This window comes from Podarcis bocagei, assembly GCF_964188305.1.
Source record: "Podarcis bocagei genome assembly, chromosome: 3".
Lineage (NCBI taxonomy): Eukaryota > Metazoa > Chordata > Lepidosauria > Squamata > Lacertidae > Podarcis > Podarcis bocagei.
Window position 1 is genome coordinate 18,774,953 of NC_138127.1, and position 22,447 is coordinate 18,797,399.

The 22,447-nt window shown below is 41.4% G+C and overlaps 1 protein-coding gene across 14 annotated transcripts in view; it reads right to left on the reverse strand.

Moving 5' to 3' along the window:
• The window catches only part of LOC308583243 (dystonin-like), a 313,796-nt gene that overhangs the window by 99,991 nt on the left and 191,358 nt on the right, over positions 1–22,447 (reverse strand). For all 14 annotated transcript variants that reach the window (XM_081187021.1, XM_081187022.1, XM_081187032.1 and 11 more), the window contains 13 exons: positions 21,837–22,070; positions 20,777–21,061; positions 19,447–19,992; positions 17,020–17,196; positions 14,779–14,902; positions 10,297–10,505; positions 9,164–9,481; positions 8,821–8,987; positions 7,505–7,661; positions 6,584–6,707; positions 2,291–2,359; positions 563–798; positions 106–235 (listed from right to left, as the gene is read on the reverse strand). In XM_081187021.1, the coding sequence (XP_081043147.1) occupies positions 106–235; positions 563–798; positions 2,291–2,359; positions 6,584–6,707; positions 7,505–7,661; positions 8,821–8,987; positions 9,164–9,481; positions 10,297–10,505; positions 14,779–14,902; positions 17,020–17,196; positions 19,447–19,992; positions 20,777–21,061; positions 21,837–22,070 (2,776 nt within the window). The remainder of the gene's footprint in view (positions 1–105; positions 236–562; positions 799–2,290; positions 2,360–6,583; positions 6,708–7,504; positions 7,662–8,820; positions 8,988–9,163; positions 9,482–10,296; positions 10,506–14,778; positions 14,903–17,019; positions 17,197–19,446; positions 19,993–20,776; positions 21,062–21,836; positions 22,071–22,447) is intronic.

Genomic DNA, 22,447 nt, shown 5'->3' on the forward strand with positions numbered 1-22,447 from the left:
TGCAATCCTCCTCTCCAAAGCTCACAGACATTCAATCTATGGTTTGTTTTGCCAAATGTTAGATCATTGACCCTCTCCTACACTGCAAAATAAAACCTGCCATACCTATTTTATCCAACATCTGTTTCCATTTCGGTGCCTCAGGAGAGTCTGGGTTCTTCTCCAATAGCTCTGTCACTCTATCCTTCAGTTCTTGCACTTTATTCTCATTCTGTTTCAATTCTGTTTCAAATAGCTATGAAGAATGAACATGTTAGGCTTGAGAATACATACAAACCAAAGTGCTTGGCAGAAGCGGAGATTCACTGAGATGATCTCTTAACCTGTTTAGGCAGCCCTGATACATTTTATCACAGGTATGCAATCTGACTTCTGAACCTATGCCTGATAAAACATTTTTTATGGTATTTCCATAAGGCGTCAGTACAAAGTGCTAATATATGGTTGTACTGTTACATAAATTATTAAACAGACCCTGCCCATTAATATGAACAGGAAGCTCACTTTAAAAATTAATTATGCTTAATTGATAGTTTTGAACAGAGGGGGAGACAGAAACTACCTTGTGTTGATCGACTTGCTCTTTAACAGCCTCGCTGTCAATAAGAGTTGCTTCCCATTTGGCTGCAGCAGTGTCCATATTCTGTAACCATTCCATCATTGAATTTGATTCTCTTTGAATGTTTTGCATATTTGAAAGAGTGGATTCCAGTTCTGATCTTTTTTCCTTCAGAACAGCTCCCAAATCATCATAACTACGGCTTACAGTTGACATGTTGTGTTGGACAGTGGTCACTTCTGCAAGAGAGGTGGACATACATTATTATTTTGATTCTAGTCATGACAGCAAGAAAAGATGCAAATATTATACATTAAAAGTTTTTAATCCTTCCATGAAATAATAACTAGAATAACTGGTTACAGTCATTTCTTTCCTACAAAGTTGATACCCCAATATTAGTAGATTAAGAAAGAATGAACCAGTCACCAGGCTGATGACAGTGGATTTATTTATTTATTTGTACAGAAATACTGTATTGTATAAGGACTTCTGAAAGAAAATCCTGCATGAAGACAAGCATTATTTTGGTTTCTAATTTAAGGGTTTTGGAACACAGCTAGTTATCACCACCCTAATTTCAACATCTGATTTCTTAGGAAAACCGAGGTGTTCCAGAGCCTGTTATAGTACGATGTGTGCATGTTAATTTTTATTAAAACACACCTTAAAAACCATGCCTGTTAATTTTAAATATATACTTCCGTTGTTTTCTGTTAACACATGCAAAAGATTCAAGAATGAGGCTCAGGATGATAACAGCTAGGCAGGCCAAACACAATAATATAAGAGGTTAGTCTGTTTGGGGCCTTTCTGAATTCCACCCCTATTTGGATGGTTCCAATGTTCTCACTCAAGGCCAAAGTAGAGGCAAAATGGGAGATACCGTATTTTTTGCTCTATAAGACTCACTTTTTCCCCTTCTAAAAAGTAAGGGGAAATGTGTGTGCGTCTTATGGAGCGAATGCAGGCTGCACAGCTATCACAGAAGCCAGAACAGCAAGAGGGATTGCTGCTTTCACTGCGCAGCGATCCCTCTTGCTATTCTGGCTTCTGAGATTCAGATTTTTTTTTTCTTGTTTTCCTGCTCCAAAAACTAGGTGCGTCTTGTGGTCTGGTGCGTCTTATGGAGCGAAAAATACGGTACATGGAGTGTCTTCTGATTATATTTTCCCCTTGAATATAACTGGAATAGTTAGTGGGAAAGGGGGAATCTGTCCTTTTTCAATGAACATCACCCCCCCACCCCAGTTGCTGAAGTAAAGTTCAAATGAATGGTGTGAGAGACTCCACATATCTCCAGTGTCACATCTACTTTGGCTCTCCAGCATAAGCAGCTTCTTATATTCATATGTTATCTTGGGTCACTTGATAGTCAAGTCACTTCTTAAAAACAATGAACTCCACCTGCTAGAGATAACAACCTTGCTACTGTTGCTACTTATGATTACTTCTTAATGGATTAAAAAGCCAGGAAATAACTCCTTATCTTGTCTTGGCTCTCAATTAACCACAATCATTGGTTCACCCACTGAAACCAGACAGAAGTTGAATTAACCGGATGCATGCATATACATAGACATATACATATATATGTCAAAATGTAGAAGACCCCAGCTGAATAGGGGGTCTTGACTGTTATTTATAAAATTCTATTAAAATGGGACAAATTATAAACATCTTATGCTTGCTTATAAGATTTATGTATTTAAGTGAGCCATTATTAGTCACCTTTGTTTGTTAGGAATCCCTGGGTACCTGTAGCTGCTCCTTCACCATTTAATACTGTTCCGCTTACAGCTGAAAGAGAGATTAGAGATTTAGAGCAAGATTCAACTAATGAATTCAGTCAGCAGAAGCCCTGAGCAAGGACTTCCACTTGTACTATGGAGTCTCCCCTACACATGTTCCCCAACTGGCTCAGGGCAGGTCAAGAGTACCCCTGGAACAGCAAGCAGGGGAGAGGAGGGATCATTCCATCTGGCAAGCTTGCCCTGATGGAACAATCATCATAATGCAATGTTGGGTTCTTCCCTCATTGTTCAGACACTATGGAAGTATTTGATCCCTTTTCAAACCAATTTAAGGGCCAAACTAGATGTGGCATAGGCAGGTGAACAGCTCTCCCACTGCATTTTAGAAGAACAGCCTTGGAGATGTGTGTGTCTGACTGGAATCATGGTGCTACGAAGTAATGGTTTAACCCTTTTCCCAGTGCCATTTTCCCCATGAAAATCACCCCCATCGAAGCTGCTATTTGCTCCATGGGGGGTAATGTTCAGATACCATCACCCATAGTTAATGCTAACCAAATGTTTCGGTCCAGACAATACAATAAATTGTGGGGAAAGGGGAGCATGTGAGAACAAGGCTCACCTAGGCTCATTTATGTTATAATAATAATAATAATAATTTATTATTTATACCCCGCCCATCTGGCCGGCTTCCAAAAGAATATTAAAATACTATAATACATCAAACATTAAAAGCTGGTTTAGTGTGACATGTGAATGCAGTCATAGCATGACTTGCCTAAAGCACCCAGTGAGTCAATGGATGAGCAGTGTGTTGAAGCCAATTCTTTCTTTTATTCTTATTTATAAAAATATTTGTATACTGCATATTGAGAGAGATTTTTAACAGTAATGTAAAACCAAGGTCTAAGACTATTATGTGTGTCACACTGGTCTTAGTGGTTTAAGAGTAGACTAGTTGTAAGTGGGATCTTCATAACAACCAAATTTTTAGGATATTTTTACAAAATCAGTCCCAAATCAGCTCAGCCCAAGTGCTGTCATAACTGTAAACATAAAGATACATGCTAATATCATCATGACATTATAACTTTGGCAGAAATACTTGTGTACAAAGCTTTCTGTGAGAAGCTGCCCTAAGCATAAAATAACACTGCTGCAGACTAACTATGAAAGACACATGTATCCATTATTTGCAGCTTGGAATTTGGAGCCCAATCACTCTCTGATTGCAGATTGCCCGTTCTAAACATTTTAAAGCAAAATATAATGCATATTTGTGCCCAGCATAACTGAATTGGTATACACAGAACTTGTTCTGAGTTGTTATCAGTACCTATGTCTAAAATCTTGAATGAAACATGCCTTAAGTCAGCAGCTCAAAATATTCCATGTAGTTGCAGTTCTGTGATTCCATGCATTGTGGAACAAAGACCCCAAAACATTTGCGGCACACTGATGTAGAACAGACAAAAAGCAGAATGAGAGGGTTCCCAAAGTTAAATTTTGGTGTAAAACTTTGTTTTGTGTTTACAGATTTTCCACACTGTGAAATTAACTTCAGAAACCCTGCCCCCTTTTAGCTGTTCCACAGGAAATTTCATGAGTACCCATTATTTATGAAGGGAATAAGAGCGCTAAGTAGAATCTACTGTATGTCTATGTAAGTAGAGAGCCTGAAGATGATTATTTAATGGAGTAGAATTAATGGTTGCCTTGGAGAAGGCCAAGCATTCACCCCTCACCACCAGCTGGAAAGTGAGTGCTAGCCTAATGGCAGCTGGGAAATGGTGAGAGCAAGTAAGTCAGCCAAGTAAGTGAGATGTTCACATACTAAGATATTGAGACTTTTCTATATTTCCCATGAGGGAAACATTTATCATTGGCACAAAACTCAGGGTACTTGCACTCCCTCATAATGAAACCAATAAAGAAATGATTAACACATTTAGTAAGCAAATTCTGAACAGATATTTCACCCTTTTAAAATAACATTATTTCAAGTACACAAAGTTCTGTTGGTACGAATACTAAAAATTATTGTCTGCGGCTTAACAACTTGGGACCAGTATACTTAAAGAATTGCCCTACCCTAAATGTGCCTATTTGCTTACTTCACATTTACAAGTGCCACACAATGTTCATTTGACATTTGAGAGAAGTCATTCCTTTTGCACAGCAGCACCTGTCTTCTGAAACTCCCTGTCTGCTGGCATTAAGCAGGTTCCTTCACAGTACTGTTTTATATACCTACTGAAAACTTTTCTGTTGTAGCAAGGCTCTCCAGACACATGATTTGCTTTTTTATTTCTTTGAACAAGCAGCATATAAATTTTCTAAATTAGAGCAGTACTTGCTCTGAAGTTACTTGCCCTTTACTGCTGGATTCATTAGTCCATACTAAAAAATGGCAATTGCTCTGATTTAGGAGGAGAAGCTACACTTCTTTTTGAAAAAGAGGATCTGATCTCCAAAGTGCACACAAACCGAGGTTTTCAGTCTACGCTGTTCTGATAACCCATACAGCTAGCAGGAAGTGGCACAACCTGCATGGGTCATATGGTACTCATGCTACCTGCGTTTTCACAGCACACTGCCTGAACTCTGAACTGTGCATTGAGACCTGAGTCAGGAGCATGGAAAGCTAGTATCTGGGAACACTCCAAGAAGGGACTGGAGGCAGAATTTTAATCATAAGATGAAGAGGTTTGGAAATTCTCAGCCAGAGGAGCAAGTACAGTGGTTGCAGACCTCAGAACACACTGAGGTGGTAGTAGAAGTTACAGCGTACAAAACAATTCATGCTCCTCCCCAAAGAAGAGGGAGATGTGTGGTGGTAGCAGGTGACTCTCTACAGAGGACAGAGGCAGCAGTGTGTCCAAAAATGGCTCATGGTTTCAGATGTCTCTATACAAATGCACAGAGTACGGAAACAAGCAAGAAAAACTTGAGCTCTGAATACAGAATGGCAAATATTATCTAATAGGCATTACTGGAACCTGGTGGGATGAGACTAGAATGAAGGAATTGAGGGGTATGACTCATTCAAAAGGAATAGATCAAACAGGAAGGGGGGAGAAATAGAATTACATGTAAAAGATGTGTACACTTGTGAAGAGATCCATGAGATTATATGGGTAAAAATGGTAGGAGAAGGAACTACAGTGACCTTGGACTGAAGACTTGGATGATGCCTTCCTAGAGCAGATTACCAAACATTCAAAAAGGAAAGATATAGTAGTCATGGGAGACTTCAACTACCCCAATATCTGTTGGAACTCAAACTCTGCCAAGAATTTAAGGTCCAACAAATCCCACAATTGGCTCTCTGGTAATTTCATTTCCCAAAAGGTAGAAGAAGCAACAAGGGGGTCATATATATTTGACCTGGTCCTCACCAACAGGGAGGAACTGATCGACAAGGTGGAAATACTCAGAAACTTGAGAGGAAGTGATCATGCCCTCCTGGTTTCATGATACAGAAGAGAAGGGAAAGCTGAGTGTAGTCAAGAGATGCACTCTGGACTTTAAGAAGCTCAAATTCAAAAAGTTTAAGGAGCTACTGGGAGAAATCCCATGGTCAGAAATACTCAGAAGCTAAGTGAGCCCCAGATAGATGGGAGTTTATTATAGGTGAAATATTAAAGGCCCAAATGCCAACAATTCCAACAAGAAAGAAAAGCAGGAGGTAGCTAAAGAAACTGGTGTGGCTGCATAAGGAGCTGCCGGATTAGCTAAGATGTAAGAAGGGAATGTATTATAAATGGAAGAGAGGAGAGATCACAAAGGAAGGGTAGATACAAGTACCCAACAGTTGCAAGGAGAAGGTCAGGCAGGCCAAAGCTCAGAATGAAGTGAGGTTTGCAAGAGAGGTTAAAAATAACTTTAAAAGCTTATTCAGCTATGTTCGAAGCAAGAAGCAAGAACAATCAAGTAATAGGGCCCTTGTGTGAAGAAGACAGAAAAATGCTACTGAGTGACAGAGAGAAGTATTTTTCTAAAGTGAAATAGCTCAGTCGGTAGAGAATGAAACTCTGAATCTCAGGGTCATAGGTTCAAGTTGTGTACCAATGGCTCAGGCTTTTCTTATACCACCTGTGACCTAATGTACCTTAAAATTCATGTCTATCAAGGAATCTGGCATAAACTTTCCCCAACTATTGATCTAGGGAGCTAATAAAGACATTGTGTGTGTGTGTGTATTCTGTGTTAGCTATTTAATTTCATTCACATATACTTTTAAATATGTAGAAATGTCCATTGAACATACCTGATTTTACTCCCCTTGATCTTGCAGGGGAAGTCACAGCACTAATTAGGTTGCACAATGCTGTTCCTTTGCTAATCATTTTCTGAATGTCAGGTGCCTTCGAACTCCATTCCTCCTCCAAATGCTAAGAAATGAACAAGATGTTATTTTCAACTACTGACTATATTTGTAAGCGTGACAAAAAACATTCCACCCTAGATGGGCTGGACATAGCCAGAAATTATCTCATCATGTCACACATCCCACTTGCTCTATCATCAAACTGTGCCCTGCCATTTCTCATTTATGACCCAAAAACTGGAGTGAACATTTTTTTAAAAGTGAGATAGCAGAACTCTCAAACAAAATAGGGCTGGGAAGCTGTACTGGTACCAAAATACTGCAAGTACTTTACTCGTATTTAAACCATGCCCAGTTTATTATTATAAAAATGAATCATATACAGCAATAGTTTGTGCTGAAACATAGCTAAAAAATGGGACGAAAGGTGTCTGTCTCAGTCTAGCAAATAGTTGAAAGCCAAGTTCTCCGCACTTGCAAAAATTTCCCTATTCACTAATGTATGCAGCTGCACACATACATCCTTCTGCACACACAGAGGTGTCTTTTGCTTTGAAAAGAGTTGGTAAGTTCTTGCGAGTGCATCGTCTGTCCCTTGGAGCTGTGTCATTATGGTCAGTAGTCAACTAAGTCTTACTAAGTGTACACCCATTGAAATAACGGACCTAACTTAGTCATTAATTTCCATGGATCTACACTGAGTAAAACCCAGTTGAATACCAACAAAAGATATCATTCAAAAGATCTACAGCGTTCCTCCTTAATTATTTGAGACCAAAAGGACACAATCAGTTGACAAATCAACTGACATACAAATCCAATTAATGAAATTATTGTCAGAAATGATAAGAAGTCTCTCACCTTTGTGTTCTGCAAATGTTTGTTTAAATTTTCCACGTTCAACGAGGGCTGGATAGCTGGAATTCTTTCCGTCATCTCATCTACCCATTTCTTCAAAGATTCTACATGAAGATTGAACTCATCCATCTGCTTTTGGCAAGAGGACACATCCTCTTCTCTGCACAATTGAAAACAAGGAAGGGATATGGGAGAGATAGTCTCCTTGTTCTCGGGGTAATGTAGGCAAATCCTTCTTCTAGATAAAACTATAATATGGGCTGTATTAACAACCAGTATGTATAGCCGGGACTGAAAGAACTCCTATCTATGCACAGAAGGGTTGCAAGTGTTCCTTTCAGACTACAGCCCCTCATACCACACCTCACATTTCAAATGCTGCTCCAAAGTGAGAGTCTTGATGGGCTAATTGTCACAATGTACATGCAAACCACCACACCCGGCCCTTTAGATCTCAGCCCAACTAGTGGCATTTCCTTATATATTATTACTGTATTTTTACTGTTGTCTGGTTGGTGCACACAAGTTCCTGGAGATGAAATCCCAGCCACTTCACTCCTCCCTGTGCCATGCTGAGCTAAGCCACATATTTGCTTATCATATCATCTAGAATTGGACTCATGATTTAGTTTTCTCCAGAAAACATGCTGCACCAAACTATGGCTCAGCTCAGCATTTCTAGTTCTTTTGCTGCTTGCACCATGCTGAACCACATATTTGCTTATCATATTGTGTGGACTCCTAGAGAAGAGAACCCATACACTTGCGCATCTATGCAAAGCTATGGTTTGGCTTAGCATGACGAGTGTTTCTTAATTCTGCAATATTGTTACAAGCCAGTAACTTCTCCTTCACTTTATGAAACTGCAAAACACACCACAACCGTCTTATAGGTCTGTGCATCACATTATTTGGAACTCTCACTCTTATAGTTGCAGCATTTAATATGTGTAATTGGTAACCCTTGAGTTGGTTGGTTGATTGAATGACTGATGAATTGGCAAGATTACAAGTTTAAGGCAAGGATTTCTTTGCTGAGCCTATTTTGATTCTGCTGTACACTATGGGGGGAATATTAAAGATTAACTTCTAGTATTGAGTGGGATATTTTATTTATCAAATTCTAAGTTACCTCAAAAAGGCACCTATAATGAAGTGTTTGAAATATGCACATGGAAATTATTGTAATTAGGTAAAAATAAATCAGTCACAAGACAGATAATCAGGAGAAATTATTTACTCATTGACAACCCTGATTATTTTCATCACCACCACCACCATCAGCACACACTATTCTAAAATTTGATTATTGTACTCACTTTTCTCGTATAGTCTCTTCCATTTCCTTGAATTTCTTTGACAAGGCATTTACTTTTTCTAACACTAATGACCTGTCTCCAGGAAGAGCATGAGGAGAGAGTTCTTCAATGAGGTGTTGCAAATTTTCAAGATCTTTTTTCTGCTCCATCAGTTCAGTGTTGGTTTCCTTTAAAATGGACAAGAAAGTAATTGCTTCACACCTGAACACACTGCATGGTGTTCAAAATTTATTCCTTGGACTCAGCAGGTTCTCTTATAATTGTGGGTGGCATAGTTACGCCAGCCATTGTACTGCTCAGTAAGGGGCAATGTAGGGCTCACAAAAGTAAAAATCTACAGTACCTGCACATATAAGGACATCTCAGTAACGTCTTTTCCTGGGATGTCAGCCTCACCAAGAGCCTGAGTTTTCTTGTCCAAGAATGACTGGAGTTTATCAGTGAGGCACTCAAACAGCTCCACTTTGGTCTTCAATCCCTCCAACCTTTCAAGTTTTTTCCTGTGTTTATTATTTGCTTCACAAAACCGCTGAGAAAGTTCATTCATTTTAGCTTGTAAAGAGGATGCAGTGGATGGGTCTGTTGTTTCCATGAATTTGTTCAACTTTTCTTTCATGGCATTTAGGCTACTTTGCCGACCCACAATGTCTTGTTCTAGAGCCTGGGATAAATAGATAAGTCTGAGAAGACAGCCATACTCATGGGTGAATCTCTATGTGAATGAAGTGATTGCAAGCTGATGTAAATAACTGCACTTCCTGTAGTCAGTTTCTAAAGCAATGGAATCCACAAACAAGAAGTGGCAATGAGGAAGAACCCCAAAGATAAAGATGCGGAAGAAATTTGAATTGCATTTAAAGGTGAGCATGAAAGAATATGTGAAGCAAAAGCACAGCTATCATTTGCACGTCTCCAAATTTACCAATGCAGTTCTCAAACTAAAAAAATCTATTCACAACTGTGTATATTAGCATGAAATATTTATAAAAATTCAATGAATGTAGCACACAAAACTGCATAACAGGCAAAAATTGCTTGCAAAAATGTGTATATCGGGCAAAACATCTATGTGTACATTTAGGAGAAAGGCACACAAAATGCTAATGAATTGTTGTGATGATTTCTTTAAAAAAAATTGAACTGATGCAGAAATGTGGCAAACAGAACTTAAGATTGGAAAAATAAGAAATAAAAGAGACAGATTTGTTTATTGCTACTCTTAGAAAAGGTAGTCATTACTCAATAGCTGCAGAAGTGACAACCAATGGTTTTGTGCAGCCCCCTGTGCCGACCCTGGTAGTATATTTGGATTTGTGGAAGTCTGCCACAATGAAACGCTGTTTTAAGACTGAATTTTCTTCAGATATCTGAATTAATGAAAACTTATTTTCAGTATCTTGATTTCCCCCGCCCCCACTTTGCGCTTTAAGTTCCTGGCATTAGGAGGAAAATTTGCTCTGCTAAAAACTAACTCACCATACTTTTACTAATGACATCCTGAATTACAGAAGAATTCAAAGGCACTTGACCTTGCTCCTCAAGACTCTTCTCAACACCATTCATCCAATCAAGCATTTCATCCAATCCATCCTGGACGCTTAATGAACGTGTCAGAGTGATCTGAAGTTTCTCATTCCGGTCATTCACTGCTTTGGATAAGTGGTTATACTTATCCACAATAGTATCTGAAAGAAACAAGTAGATAAAGGATAGTTTATAAGTTCACAACCATCTTAGAATATAAGCAACTGCCTTTGGCAAAGTTATGCCAATAGTCCAGCTAAATCAGAGATGGAGAACCCATAGTCACCTAGATGTGGTTGGACAACAATTCCTATCACCCTGGTACCATTGGCCATGGGGGCTGAAATTGGAATCAAACAACATCTGGAGGCCCACAGGTTCACTACCCCAGGGCTAACACAACATAATTTACTGCAATTGGGAACAGCATTTCGGGGTCTCAGGCACAAGTCTTTGCCAACCCTGCTCCCTAACACCCTATGACTGGAGTCGATGGAATTGAACCTCAAATTTTGTAATACATCAAAGATAGCTCCTGTACCTTAAACAAGTTATTGGGGAAGAAGAGAAGCTAATCTGTAAAGTGTAGCTTGCCTTGGCACACTGCAGCAGGAGTTTGAAAAGCTGCACATGACAATATTCTCTTATCTACGCAAGTGTCAATTTTACAAGAGCCTTAACGCTGAAAGGTTAGCCAAAAATACCAGCAAAGCAATACTTTGCATGTAAAACACACATTCAAAGTATTGCTGGGTCGCTATTTTCGGCCAAGCTTCTTTCAACCATGCACAAGACAGAGAGTTGAAAACATAATCCCTTTGAAAACAGGCAGGAGAAATTTCCCCTAAGTTTTGGAGCAGGACAGGCAACTAGACAAAGTGGTGGGGGTGTCTCCCCCCCCTCCCAGTTTCAACTTTTTTAAAATAATCCCTGTAGCTGCCTGTATCCCGCATGTTCTGGAACACTCATGGGAAATAACACTCTCTCTCTGCTCTTAAGGAACAGTCCCTACCCCCAAAAAAGTTCTTCTAACTCACTTTCCCAATCCACACCTAAAGATTTGCCTAAGGAGTATTCTTCAGAATTTAGTATTTGCAAACAGCTAGCCAATATGACCAATAACTAGCTGTGACAAGGAGCATAGCACACGATATAGGAAAGAGGCCAGTTAACACAAGCCGCACACAGTAGCGAACAAAGCTTGGCTCTCTGAGCAGCCCCAGAAGGATGCAGAATTTTCTACTTGAGGTTCTCTCAAGTGAAACTGTACCTTAGAAACTGAACCTTAAAAGTTCACAGCATAGGGGACCCATAGATAAAAGTTATTTTTTTCTGAGAGCGTACTATGGATTCTTCATCAGTATGCTGACTGGAGTCCGACATATTCGACTCTGAGAACAACAAAGGGTTGGGAACACATGATTCCCTTTTACAAGGGAGTTGGGAACATGTGATTCCTTCTATGCCTGAAGTGCATGCTCACAGAAGACAGCCTTGTGGATAAAACAGTTGGATAGAACAGTTAATCAATTCAGGTGGCTTGACACAGGTTTTAAAAAGGCAGATTGCAAAATATCTAAAAGAAAGAGGTTATCTAAAAAGCAAATGTCCCAAAAGACTGCTGAGGTCCGAAGTCAAAGGGCAATATTCTACAAAAGAAGGATTTCATCTGTCCTTCCTGCTGATTGATTTTAGCAACTGATATCACTGTCTCATAAAGGGGACAACTCTATCAGTTGCTCAGAACTACCCTACATCTCCAAGCCAGGTAAATACAACCTGGCTTTTATTCTTTACAGCAGGAATGGGGAACCCATTTCAGCCTATGGGCAGCATTATTTTCTGGGCAAGCTTCCAGGGACAATATGCCAGTGGTGCGCTGTAACAGAGGCAAAAGCAAGCAGAGTAATGAATGTAAATTTTGTCTTTGTACAATAGGCTAGTCTCTACACACACTCCCATACTCTTTTCTATCCTCAAGAAGGGTGCAAAGCGAAGAACGGGTGTAGCTGGTGAGGGGATCTGAAATGGGGGGGGGGTTCCCCAGAAATTCTGTAGTGTCGGGTTTCCCGCTTTTTTTGACACATTCTTTATTCATCAAATATCAAACACAAATAGCTAGAAAAGCAGCTAGAAAAATATCAGACGGAGCACAGAAAAACAAACCACCAAAAATTTAGCAGGTTAAGCAGTGCCAGGCATGAGTATGAAAAGAGGTATTGCAATATTTTAATACATTAACTTGTAACAGCAGGATGTTAAACAGATGGACTTCGCATACTTGACGGTTGGAACCAGGGAATTAAAGGCTTAAGTCTGCATAGCCAGCTTTCCCTTGCAGGCCTTTATACATATTCCAGTAATCTCATATGGCTGCTAGGGCAGAACAGTTATAATTTTAAAAGAAACCTCAATCAGCTCAGATATCCTCTTCTCCAGACTCTTAGTATGTGTGTCTTTTTAACTCACTGAAACCACAAGATCACCCCTGAATCCAAAGTTTAGTTTAACCCGTCATTACCTCTGCACTTCTTGGTAACAGTTTCTCTGTTTCAGCATATTTGATTATTATTACAAGTAGAAATATCACTGAACTGTGTGTCATTTCCCCTAATTCTTTTCCGGCTTGAAACAGGAAAACAAATTATGAACATGCACAGTTAATGCCTATGCTGGCCTTTGAATAATAGACAGTTGATGGCCTCTGATCTTAACTTTTTAATGTGTGTGTGTGTGGAGAGAGAGAGAGAGAGAGAGAGAGAGAGAGAGAGAGAGAGAGAGAAAGAGTAAACTAATTTGATTTTTTAAAAAAATGGTATAGTGGTAAATAATATTTGTATAAAGAAATATAGATGTGATGAACTGGAAAGCGATACTACTCTTCTTAACTATAAATGTTTACATATGATTAGCACTTCCCAAGGGAATTGAAGGAGGCAGTGGTCCGCCCGCTCTTAAAGAAAACATCATTAGATCCTTTAGATCTATCCAATTACCGCCCGGTTTCGAACCTTCCATTCCTTGGTAAGGTGATTGAGAGAGCGGTTGCTGAACAGCTTGGTGGGTTTCTGGATGAAACATCGGCTCTGGATCCATTCCCGTCCGACTTCCGCGCTGGTCACGGGACCAAGACGGCTCTGGTCGCCCTAACAGATGATCTCCGTAGGCAGCTGGATTGAGGCGGGTCGGGGCTGCTGATTCTTCTAGATATGTCAGCAGCTTTCGACATGGTCGATCACGAACTCCTGGACCACCGCCTTGCCGACGTGGGGATCCAGGGCACAGTCCTTCAATGGCTGCGCTCGTTTCTCTCTGGTCGGGGACAGAGGGTGGCGCTTGGGGGGGAACTGTCATCGCGCCACTCCTTGGTGTGTGGAGTGCCTCAGGGTGCAATACTCTCCCCAATGCTTTTCAACATCTTTATGCGCCCCCTCGCCCAGAGTTTTGGGCTGGGCTGCCATCAGTATGCTGACGACACCCAACTCTATCTGTTGATGGATGGCCATCCTGACTCGGCCCCAGACACACTGACCAGATGTTTGGAAGCTGTGGCTGGGAGCCGGTTGAAGTTAAATCCTTCGAAGACAGAGGTCCTTTGGCTGGGAAGGGACGATATGGGATTGGGAGGGCAACTCCCATCTCTTGCAGGGGCGCAATTACTGCCAGCACCATCCGTTAAGAGTTTGGGTATAATCTTCGACACCTCCCTTTCCATGGAGGCGCAGATTGCAGCTACAACAAAGGCGGCGTTTTTTCATCTCCGCCAAGCTAAGCAGTTGGCTCCTTACCTCTCTCGCCCTGACCTAGCCACTGTGATCCACGCGACGGTCACCTCCAGACTGGAGAACAGACATGGGGAACCCGTGGTCCTCCAAATGTTGCTGGAACACAATGCCCATCATCCCTGACCACTGGGTGGGGCTGATGGGAGCTGGAATTTGATGGCACCTGGAGGGCCCAGGCACCCCAATGCTGCCCTAGGATCACCTGAAGCTACTGAAGCTAAGCAGGGGAAAACCTGATCAGTGCCTCATGGGAAAGCTACTGAGAGTCTCACATAAGCAACTTCAACACATCTCCCCTCCACCCTTTTGCCCTTGCAAATGGCTCACTCATCCCATTTGTAACATGCGACTGCAGCAGACCTGCATTTAGACACGGGCCTGTCACTGTCACGTACGGTTTGGCGCTACTTTATAGGGACATGACCCAGCCAAACCTGAGCACTACTAAGTCCTGCTGATTTTCATGGGCTGAGAGCTAAACAACTTCTCCGCCTGATTCAGTAAATTATGCCCTCTGCCTTAAAAAATAATAACGGTAAAAATAGCTGAGTTGTAGGAGGCCAGGAGGCAACCACCACTTAGTATCTTCTCCAGTCTACAAATATGAGCAATGGAAGAAGGAAATGGAGAAGACAGTTACTCATCTTACCCAGGGTATTCTGGATTTCATCTTTGTCTGGCAGTAACTCTCCCCTGGTGTCAAAAAGCACTTCGGCAGCTTTTTTCAGTTTCTCTACAGCAACCTGGTGACCGGACACCTGCCCCTGAAGCACCTGTAAAAATGTACAATTTTTCAATTCTACTGCTTGCTAACTTGTGTGTGTATGTACACACAGGCACACAATAACAGTAAGATCGGTTTGGCAGACACCATTAAACATCTTACAGATGACAATACACATCTTGCTCTGCTGGGGAACTTCTGAGCAGAATCCAGTTGGCTACTCGGGATGATAGAAAGCTGCACTAAATGAAACCATGAGCTGATCCAAAATAGGCACTTCTTGACACGAGCAAACGCAATTTGCAGCCCAAGATATTTTGCTTATTGCCCTTTTTTTGCATAGCTCCCGCTTACTACAATGGGACTTACGCAATGACTATGCTTTTCATGCTATACATTAAAATTGCAACTTGGCTACCACCATGATAAGCATTTCATTAAAAAAAAAAGAAAAACAGGCTCTCCTAACCAACTGCCATAAACAGAGCTTCCCTGTCACATAAAAGCAGTTACCCATCCATGGGAAGAGAGTTTTGTTATTAAAAACGCAATCTGTGATGTCAGTCGGCCTTTGGGGTGGTAAAGTGGGCAGGCTGCAGATGGAAAGCCCTCTCTGTTCTGCCTATAGCGCTACTTCTGCTTTATGTCGCAAGAGATAACTTTTGTCGGGAACCAGGAGGATTTGGAGGAAAGAACTCCAGATAAAGAGAATGTTTCATCTACCTTAATCCAGTTATCTTTTTTTAAAAAAACAAACAAAAAAACTTCTTATGAAGAAGTGTCCATGTTGTTGTTGTTGTTTCCTCTCTCCACACAAATACGGTGGTACCTCTGGTTAAGAACTCAATCGGTTCTGGAGGTCCATTCTTAACCTGAAACCGTTCTTAACCTGAGGTACCACTTTAGCTAATGGGGCCTCCTGCTGCTGCCACCGCACGATTTCTGTTCTCATCCTGAGGTAAAGTTCTTAACCTGAGGTACTACTTCTGGGTTAGCAGAGTCCGTAACCCAAAGTGTTTGTAAACCGAGGTACCACTGTACTTGAATTGTGATTTTTTCCCCGTTGCCAACGTGATACAGTGACTCCGAGTTGGAGTGCTGGGCTTGGACCGAGGAGCCCGGGGCCAAATCCTTGCTAAACTATGGCTTTTTTTCAGTCAGAACATTCTGGAATGCTGGTTATTCAATATAAACTGGAGTCATAGTTTAGCACAGTGCTTTTTTTCTAGACAAAAATGTGTCAGAATGCACCTCCCTCAGAAGGCCCACCCCAGAGCACCAAGAGGATCTCTTTGGACTTGTGTGTGGGGGGGTGTCTCCTCACGAGCCAAAGGCTTGTTGAGGATGCTTATCTGAGGTGAGTCTTCCTCGCCTCAGCTGAGCAGCTTAATGAGTCCCTGCCCCCACCTCCTTGGCTCTCATGAGCAATGGGGCTTGCTCAGCTGAGCAGCGGCATTCCCACGTGTTAGCTGGCAGGGTGTTATATTGAGTCACTCATTATCTCTCAATATAATCTACCTTGCAGGGGTGTGGTGAGGATAAAAAGGAGTAAAAACATATACACTGTCCTGATTCTACTTCTGGTTCTCTTAGACAGACACTGTTGGTCCCTGATGAGGCCACTTGCCCTTTCAATGTCCTTTCTGAATTTACTGGGTTTTGTTTTGTTGAGAGGGTTTTTTTGGGGGTGGGGTATTGCTTACACTTTCTGTCAGTTTTATTTCCGTAGAAATATTTATGTCCGTAGAAAAAAAGCACGGATCAGATCCGAGCATGAGTGGTGGGTCCGTCGTCCCCCCCCCCCCCGGTACCATGTATTGACACCATGAGATGGATGTTTTGGCCCACAACTGTTCCTTAGCTTTCCAAATGTGCACCCAGGTTCAAAAAGGTTCGGGACCCCTGTCATATAGCCACAATAACCACTTGGGGTCCCATGAACAAGCCAAAGAGATAATGATCAAAAAAGTGTCATTGACAGGACACTTCCAGGTTTCCCTTGTAACAATCAGCATTATTTTTTTCTCTATCTGACATGTTCAACTAATGTCCCCCACCACCACCACCAAACACACATACACCAAAGGGGAACATGGCCTTCCTTTATTATATAAAGTGCTTTTTCTTAAAATACAACAGCTCTGGATGTTTTTTCACTTGGTTTACCTTGGTTTCTTCCAGTTGTCTCTGGAGATTTTTTGGATCTACAGCAACTGCCTCAGACAACTGTTTATTCACAGCTTCTTCAGAGGCCTGAAGTCCTGTCAGAAGCCCAGATGAGGTGTCCTCATAATTCTGATATTTATCTACCAGATCTTTGAGGTTATTTCCAAGGATACTGCACTAGAAGTGCCCAGAGAGAAAACGGTATTCAAGAATGGAAATTTTAAAGCATTTGTATATAATATTACTAGCTAAAAGCTTTAGGCAATTTGAAAACATCTTGTAACAGTAATTCAAATACTCTGCTTAGCTCGTACTGCAAGCTATTTATGCAATGATAACAATGCCTTTTCATACTGCTCCAGTATCGGCTGAACATGGAAAGCACACACAAGCCTGCATTGTCTGACACCCTAAACCAAACCCTTTTCCTGCTGCACTGCATCAAGCAAAGCGAAGGTTTGGCTTAGAGTGTGTTGTATGAACCAAGACTTTTGTTTAAACTTCCCTCCTCACTAACTTCTGACACTCATGTGAGAGGTTTTTATTGCAACTGGCTCCATCTAGTGGTCAAATTTGAATAGCCAGACATGTAGGATTTGGAGACAAAATCATAACCTGGAAGTTTGTATATCCTGAGAAGACCTAAGTTTTAGAAGTTTGAGTTAAATGAACAAAATAAGAATTCCAGAATAAAATTATTTTGTGTGTTGGCTATTGTGTATCTCAGTTTTTATCTCTCTTCCATCACCACATATGTACAATGGTGGTGTTTTAGCTATAATATGAAGCCCAGCACAATGCAAAGCAGTAGTCAAAGTGGTGCCTGCTGATGTCTGGCAGCCATATGAAACTTCTAGTCGATTTCTAGATTATCATTTGTGGCAAGGGCTGAACCTGTGGCTACGTGGTAATCTTATGGCATCGCCCAGATTTCTGCTTACCACACCACCACAGAATGTCACCTGAGTGGCAAAGCTTTGATCTGTGCTTTGGGCACATATTGAAGCAATCAGACTGCTGCCTTAGGGGTGTTCAGGCATTCACCAAAACATGTGGACTGTTAAAAGTGTGGACAGGGGTGCACACACAAGCCCCACTCCCCAATGTCCTCACATACATCACACTACTGCAGTCCCCAGCCTTCCACGTTGCACAGAGGAAGTGTGCCAGGGGCTTATACTTCTGCCAACTTGCACACAAAAAGACTCCTCCATGCAACTGAGGACACTGCTTTATCAGAGTTCAACTCTTTATAAGAGTTCTACTTGAATTCTAGTGAACATGAGTAGAAGTCACCTGCAGAATGCTTATTAGCACATCACAGGAAAGCTCAACAACTGAGGACACTGGGGATGGAGTGTGTGTTTGTGTGTGTTTGTGTGTCCCTGCTCCCACCCACTTTCTGTATTCATGTGTTCAGGCACTTAAAGATACTCTTTTTAACGCACTAAAAGGGCTGTTTAAATAGCTACAGAGACCAAATTTGGTTCTAAGTTGTCTCAGAGCACACATTTAAAAGCCTCAGAGTAAATGGTAAGAAAACAAATGGGATTCCCTGAGAAGATCAAATATTGTGCAATACAGAAAAATATACAGAATAGGGCAGTTTAGTATTTCACATAACCACCCCCACCATATATCATTAAATAAAGCCAGTACACTAACATTAAAGCTGCAATCCTAAGCAAACTTTCTAGGGAGCAAGTTCCATTAAATACAGCGGGACTTACTTCTGAAGAAACATGCAATGAATTGAACCGCAAGATTTAAACATGGTTTAGGGATGATGAGGAATACTTCCAAGTCTAATTAACATGACAGCAGTTATGCTCACAAATTCACTGTGAGAACCCTGATTATATCCAGGTTTTGAATGTGATTTTAGGATCGTATCTGGTTCTGCTGTAAATTGGTTTGGCAATGCTCACAAGTGATGCATGAGAATGTCAGGCTAGGACATGAGAGAATCTGGCTGAAATCCCTACTTAGCCATGAAGCTCAGTGGGTGACCCTGGGCCAGTCCCACTCACTCACAGCCTAACCTACCTAACCTACTTTTCAGCTTGTGAGAATAAACTGCGGTCGGGTGGGGGTAGAGACTATGCTTGCCACCCTGAGCTCACGGAGAAAGTGTAAGATAAAAATGAAGTGAGTAACGACAAAAAGTGGGAACAAGAGACTGTAGAAACTCACAAACTGAGAGTGAAAGGGAGAAACCTAAACCCTAATCCTGCTTCCTCAATTCAGTTATACATTTTGCCTGATAAAGGGAAAACATAAGATACAGAGAGATGCAGCAACAAAATACCCTTAGACAGGCTCCTCCTCTACAGAAAGCATTCTGCTTTTAATTTCATGTAACAATTCAGTGAACTAAAAGGTTTATCTCATGGATACACATTCCACATGAATTCACACTCAATTTACCTTAGAGTAGAGAGATTTGAAGCGACCAGTTGCACTATCCAGCTTATTCTGTACCTCAATGTAAGTCGAAGAAGTATCAATACCTTCCTTGTCATATTTGACACCTTCTCTTTTATTACACGATTTAGCAGCATCCAATACTCTCTGTCCAGAAATGGTGATGTACCGCAAGTCCCCTTTGTGAGAAATGACATCTTCCGAAAAACTCTTCTGCCTTTTCAGTTTGATGATAATCCCATTAAAGTCAGATGCACCTGTTTCCAGGTTATCAAGTTCCTGCTCTCCCTGCTGCAGCCAGCTTTCAAACTCGCCATAGTCCGCGTCAAACTTCTCAAGCTCCTCCTGCAAAGAGCGAGTCAACTTCAGCTTCTGCTCCGACTCCGCTAAGGCAGTTTCATACTGCACCTTCAGTTCCTTCATATTCCTTTGAATCTTCTCCTTTTCCTCTGGAGAAAGATGGTGTCCTTGCTTCTCAAGCAGGGCTTGGGTTGACTGTGTAGCTATTATGACAGCTTGCTGCTGGGAAATAATTTTCTCATGCTGAGCCTGGGTGGGAAAAGCGGCAGGGAATCAAAACGTACATATATAATTAGCAGTGCAATCTGTAATGTGTCCGATTCTTAGGAAATGTACTTAACGGTGGTTCAGAAACATTAAACAAATCAAAATGCTATATGCTGCAGATGTACCAACCAACTATATTCCTACTTCCCAATCGCAAGAACAAATCACCTACATTAAAATATCCCAATACACACACAAAGGCTTCTTCAATGGCTTCATGTTAGGGGTAGTTCCATTTATGCACGGACGTGCCTGCATGGAGCTACCCATAACACTGAGGCTTTTGAGAGAGACCTTGTGCTTAAAGAGAGCTGTGTGCGGCCACTGGCATTCCGATGGATGTAAGATGTGCTAAGGCTGGGCTGTTTGGGCATGCTTGTCAATACTTCCCACTTTGGCCTGCCTTTATTTTCCACAGCTTTGAGCACTTACAACACAGAAGATAAAGATGAAAATGCTCTACTGGTTCATTAGATAAGAGCTAGGAAATAAATATGCTCTGAGGCTTGTAGTGCAGTGAGAGGTGGTGAAATCACCTCCCACGAAATCATTCTAGAGATTCCTTGGTATGAAAAGCAGAGATCTAGGGGTGGACCAGATTATGTCTCCTGGCTGCACTTGGCTTTTGCTTTGTACGTTTCAAGGCCACCACAACAGCTGGCAATGCTGGCTCCACGGCACATGAGGTGAGTTTGTATCAACCCTCATTTCTTTTCCAGGACAAGCGTGAATTGATGAAGCAATTAGTATTATACATGTGTAGTACCTTGGCTTTCTGATATTGCATGTTGAGATTATCTTCTGAGGGCTTCAGTTGTCCATCCACGTGAGTTTCATTCTGTTGTTGGATTTCCATCAAGTTGCCATTGACTTCATCATCTTCTCCAGCCAACTCTTCCACCTCTCCTTCTTGGAAATGGTTGCCATTCTGTTTAATTGCTGGCTTGCCTTTCTTGCCCCCATGTTCAGCATCCTTGTCGACCTTTGACAACCAGTCCAGAAGGTTCTCTATTGTGCTTTTACTCTCCTCTAGCTGTTCTCTAGCTGCAACCTGCACGATTAAAGTTCAAGCTCGAATCTTACGCAGTCATGAAAAGTTCAAATGCAGATATTCATGATATTGCAAACAAGGGTATACTAATACATTTGGGAGGGGGTTAGTGGGACTTTTTCTCCTACTGGTCATGTGCAAACATCTGCAGAATGATGCAGTGTGCCTGCACTTCTGTATGCTTAGGAAAAATGAGGAAAAACTAAAATGAATTATTATTCCTATTGTTTAAAGGATCCTCCCTTGGGAGGAAAGACTTATGGAACCAGATGTTTACAGGCCACATTCACATTAGTGAAAGTCTGCACAAGGATTTTAGCTAGTGCAATGGGACTTTCCTTCTCTGCACTCTGCCCCAAAAAAGGAAAAAAATGGCTAGGGGCAGTTGGGAGAACCCTCAGAACAGAATACGGGGGGGGGGGGGGACATCTGGCAAGCAGAACTGTTTATGCTGAAGCAACTATCTCCTGAGTGCTACACTGAATTGCTCTATATGTTCCTTTCTTTTGGGAAGCAAATACTGACAATTCCAGATGCATTTGGTGAATGTCTGAAAATAAATAGATGCATTTCCCTACATACACACAGTGAAATAATAATAATAATAATACTGACAATCAATTCCTTGAGTTTTCAGACATTCACAAACATTGTCAGACATTGTCAGACATTGTCAGACATTCAGACATTGTCTGGGATGGTCAGCATTCACATGCAAGGAAAAATTATAGCAATGAACCATTTTTAAATAAATATTAAATGGTTGCCAAAGAACCTTTTCTGTTTCTTGCTTAATAGCTGTTGTCACGGCTTTATCCAGCTGTTTCCTGGACTCCTCTGCCTTCTGGCTAAGCAGCAAACACTTGGTCTTGGCTTCATTAAGCTTCTTTTCAAGAGCAGTCTTGTCTTCTTGTCGCAGCTTTTCTCCATTTTCTTTCAAAAACATCTCCGTATTTTTCACAATTTCTGCCAGTGCCTGTGTATTTGCTTGCATATCTTTCTGTAGCTCCTGGAAAGGGGGGGCGGGGAATCAACAATAAAAAAAATCAGAAGGAAGAGTTATCCATTTATTTTTTCACTTCGAAAGCCCCTTTTCTAAGGTACACGCTGGATTTGCCTTCACATTTCATGAAAATGGCAACAAGAGAGTAACAATTGCTAAATTTCTACAAGACTGAGATCGAGACCTCTGCTCCATACTGGTAAAGAGTGGAACTTCCTGAAACACAATTTCTTCCCTGATAATTAGAGGCTAACTGACCCACCACTCAGGGGCCAACCCTACCATGAGGCAATGTGAGGCAGTCGCTTCAAGCAGCAGATACAGAGGGTAGAGTTTTCATATTACACAGTATCATTCCATTTGAGCCACTCGGGCATCCCCCT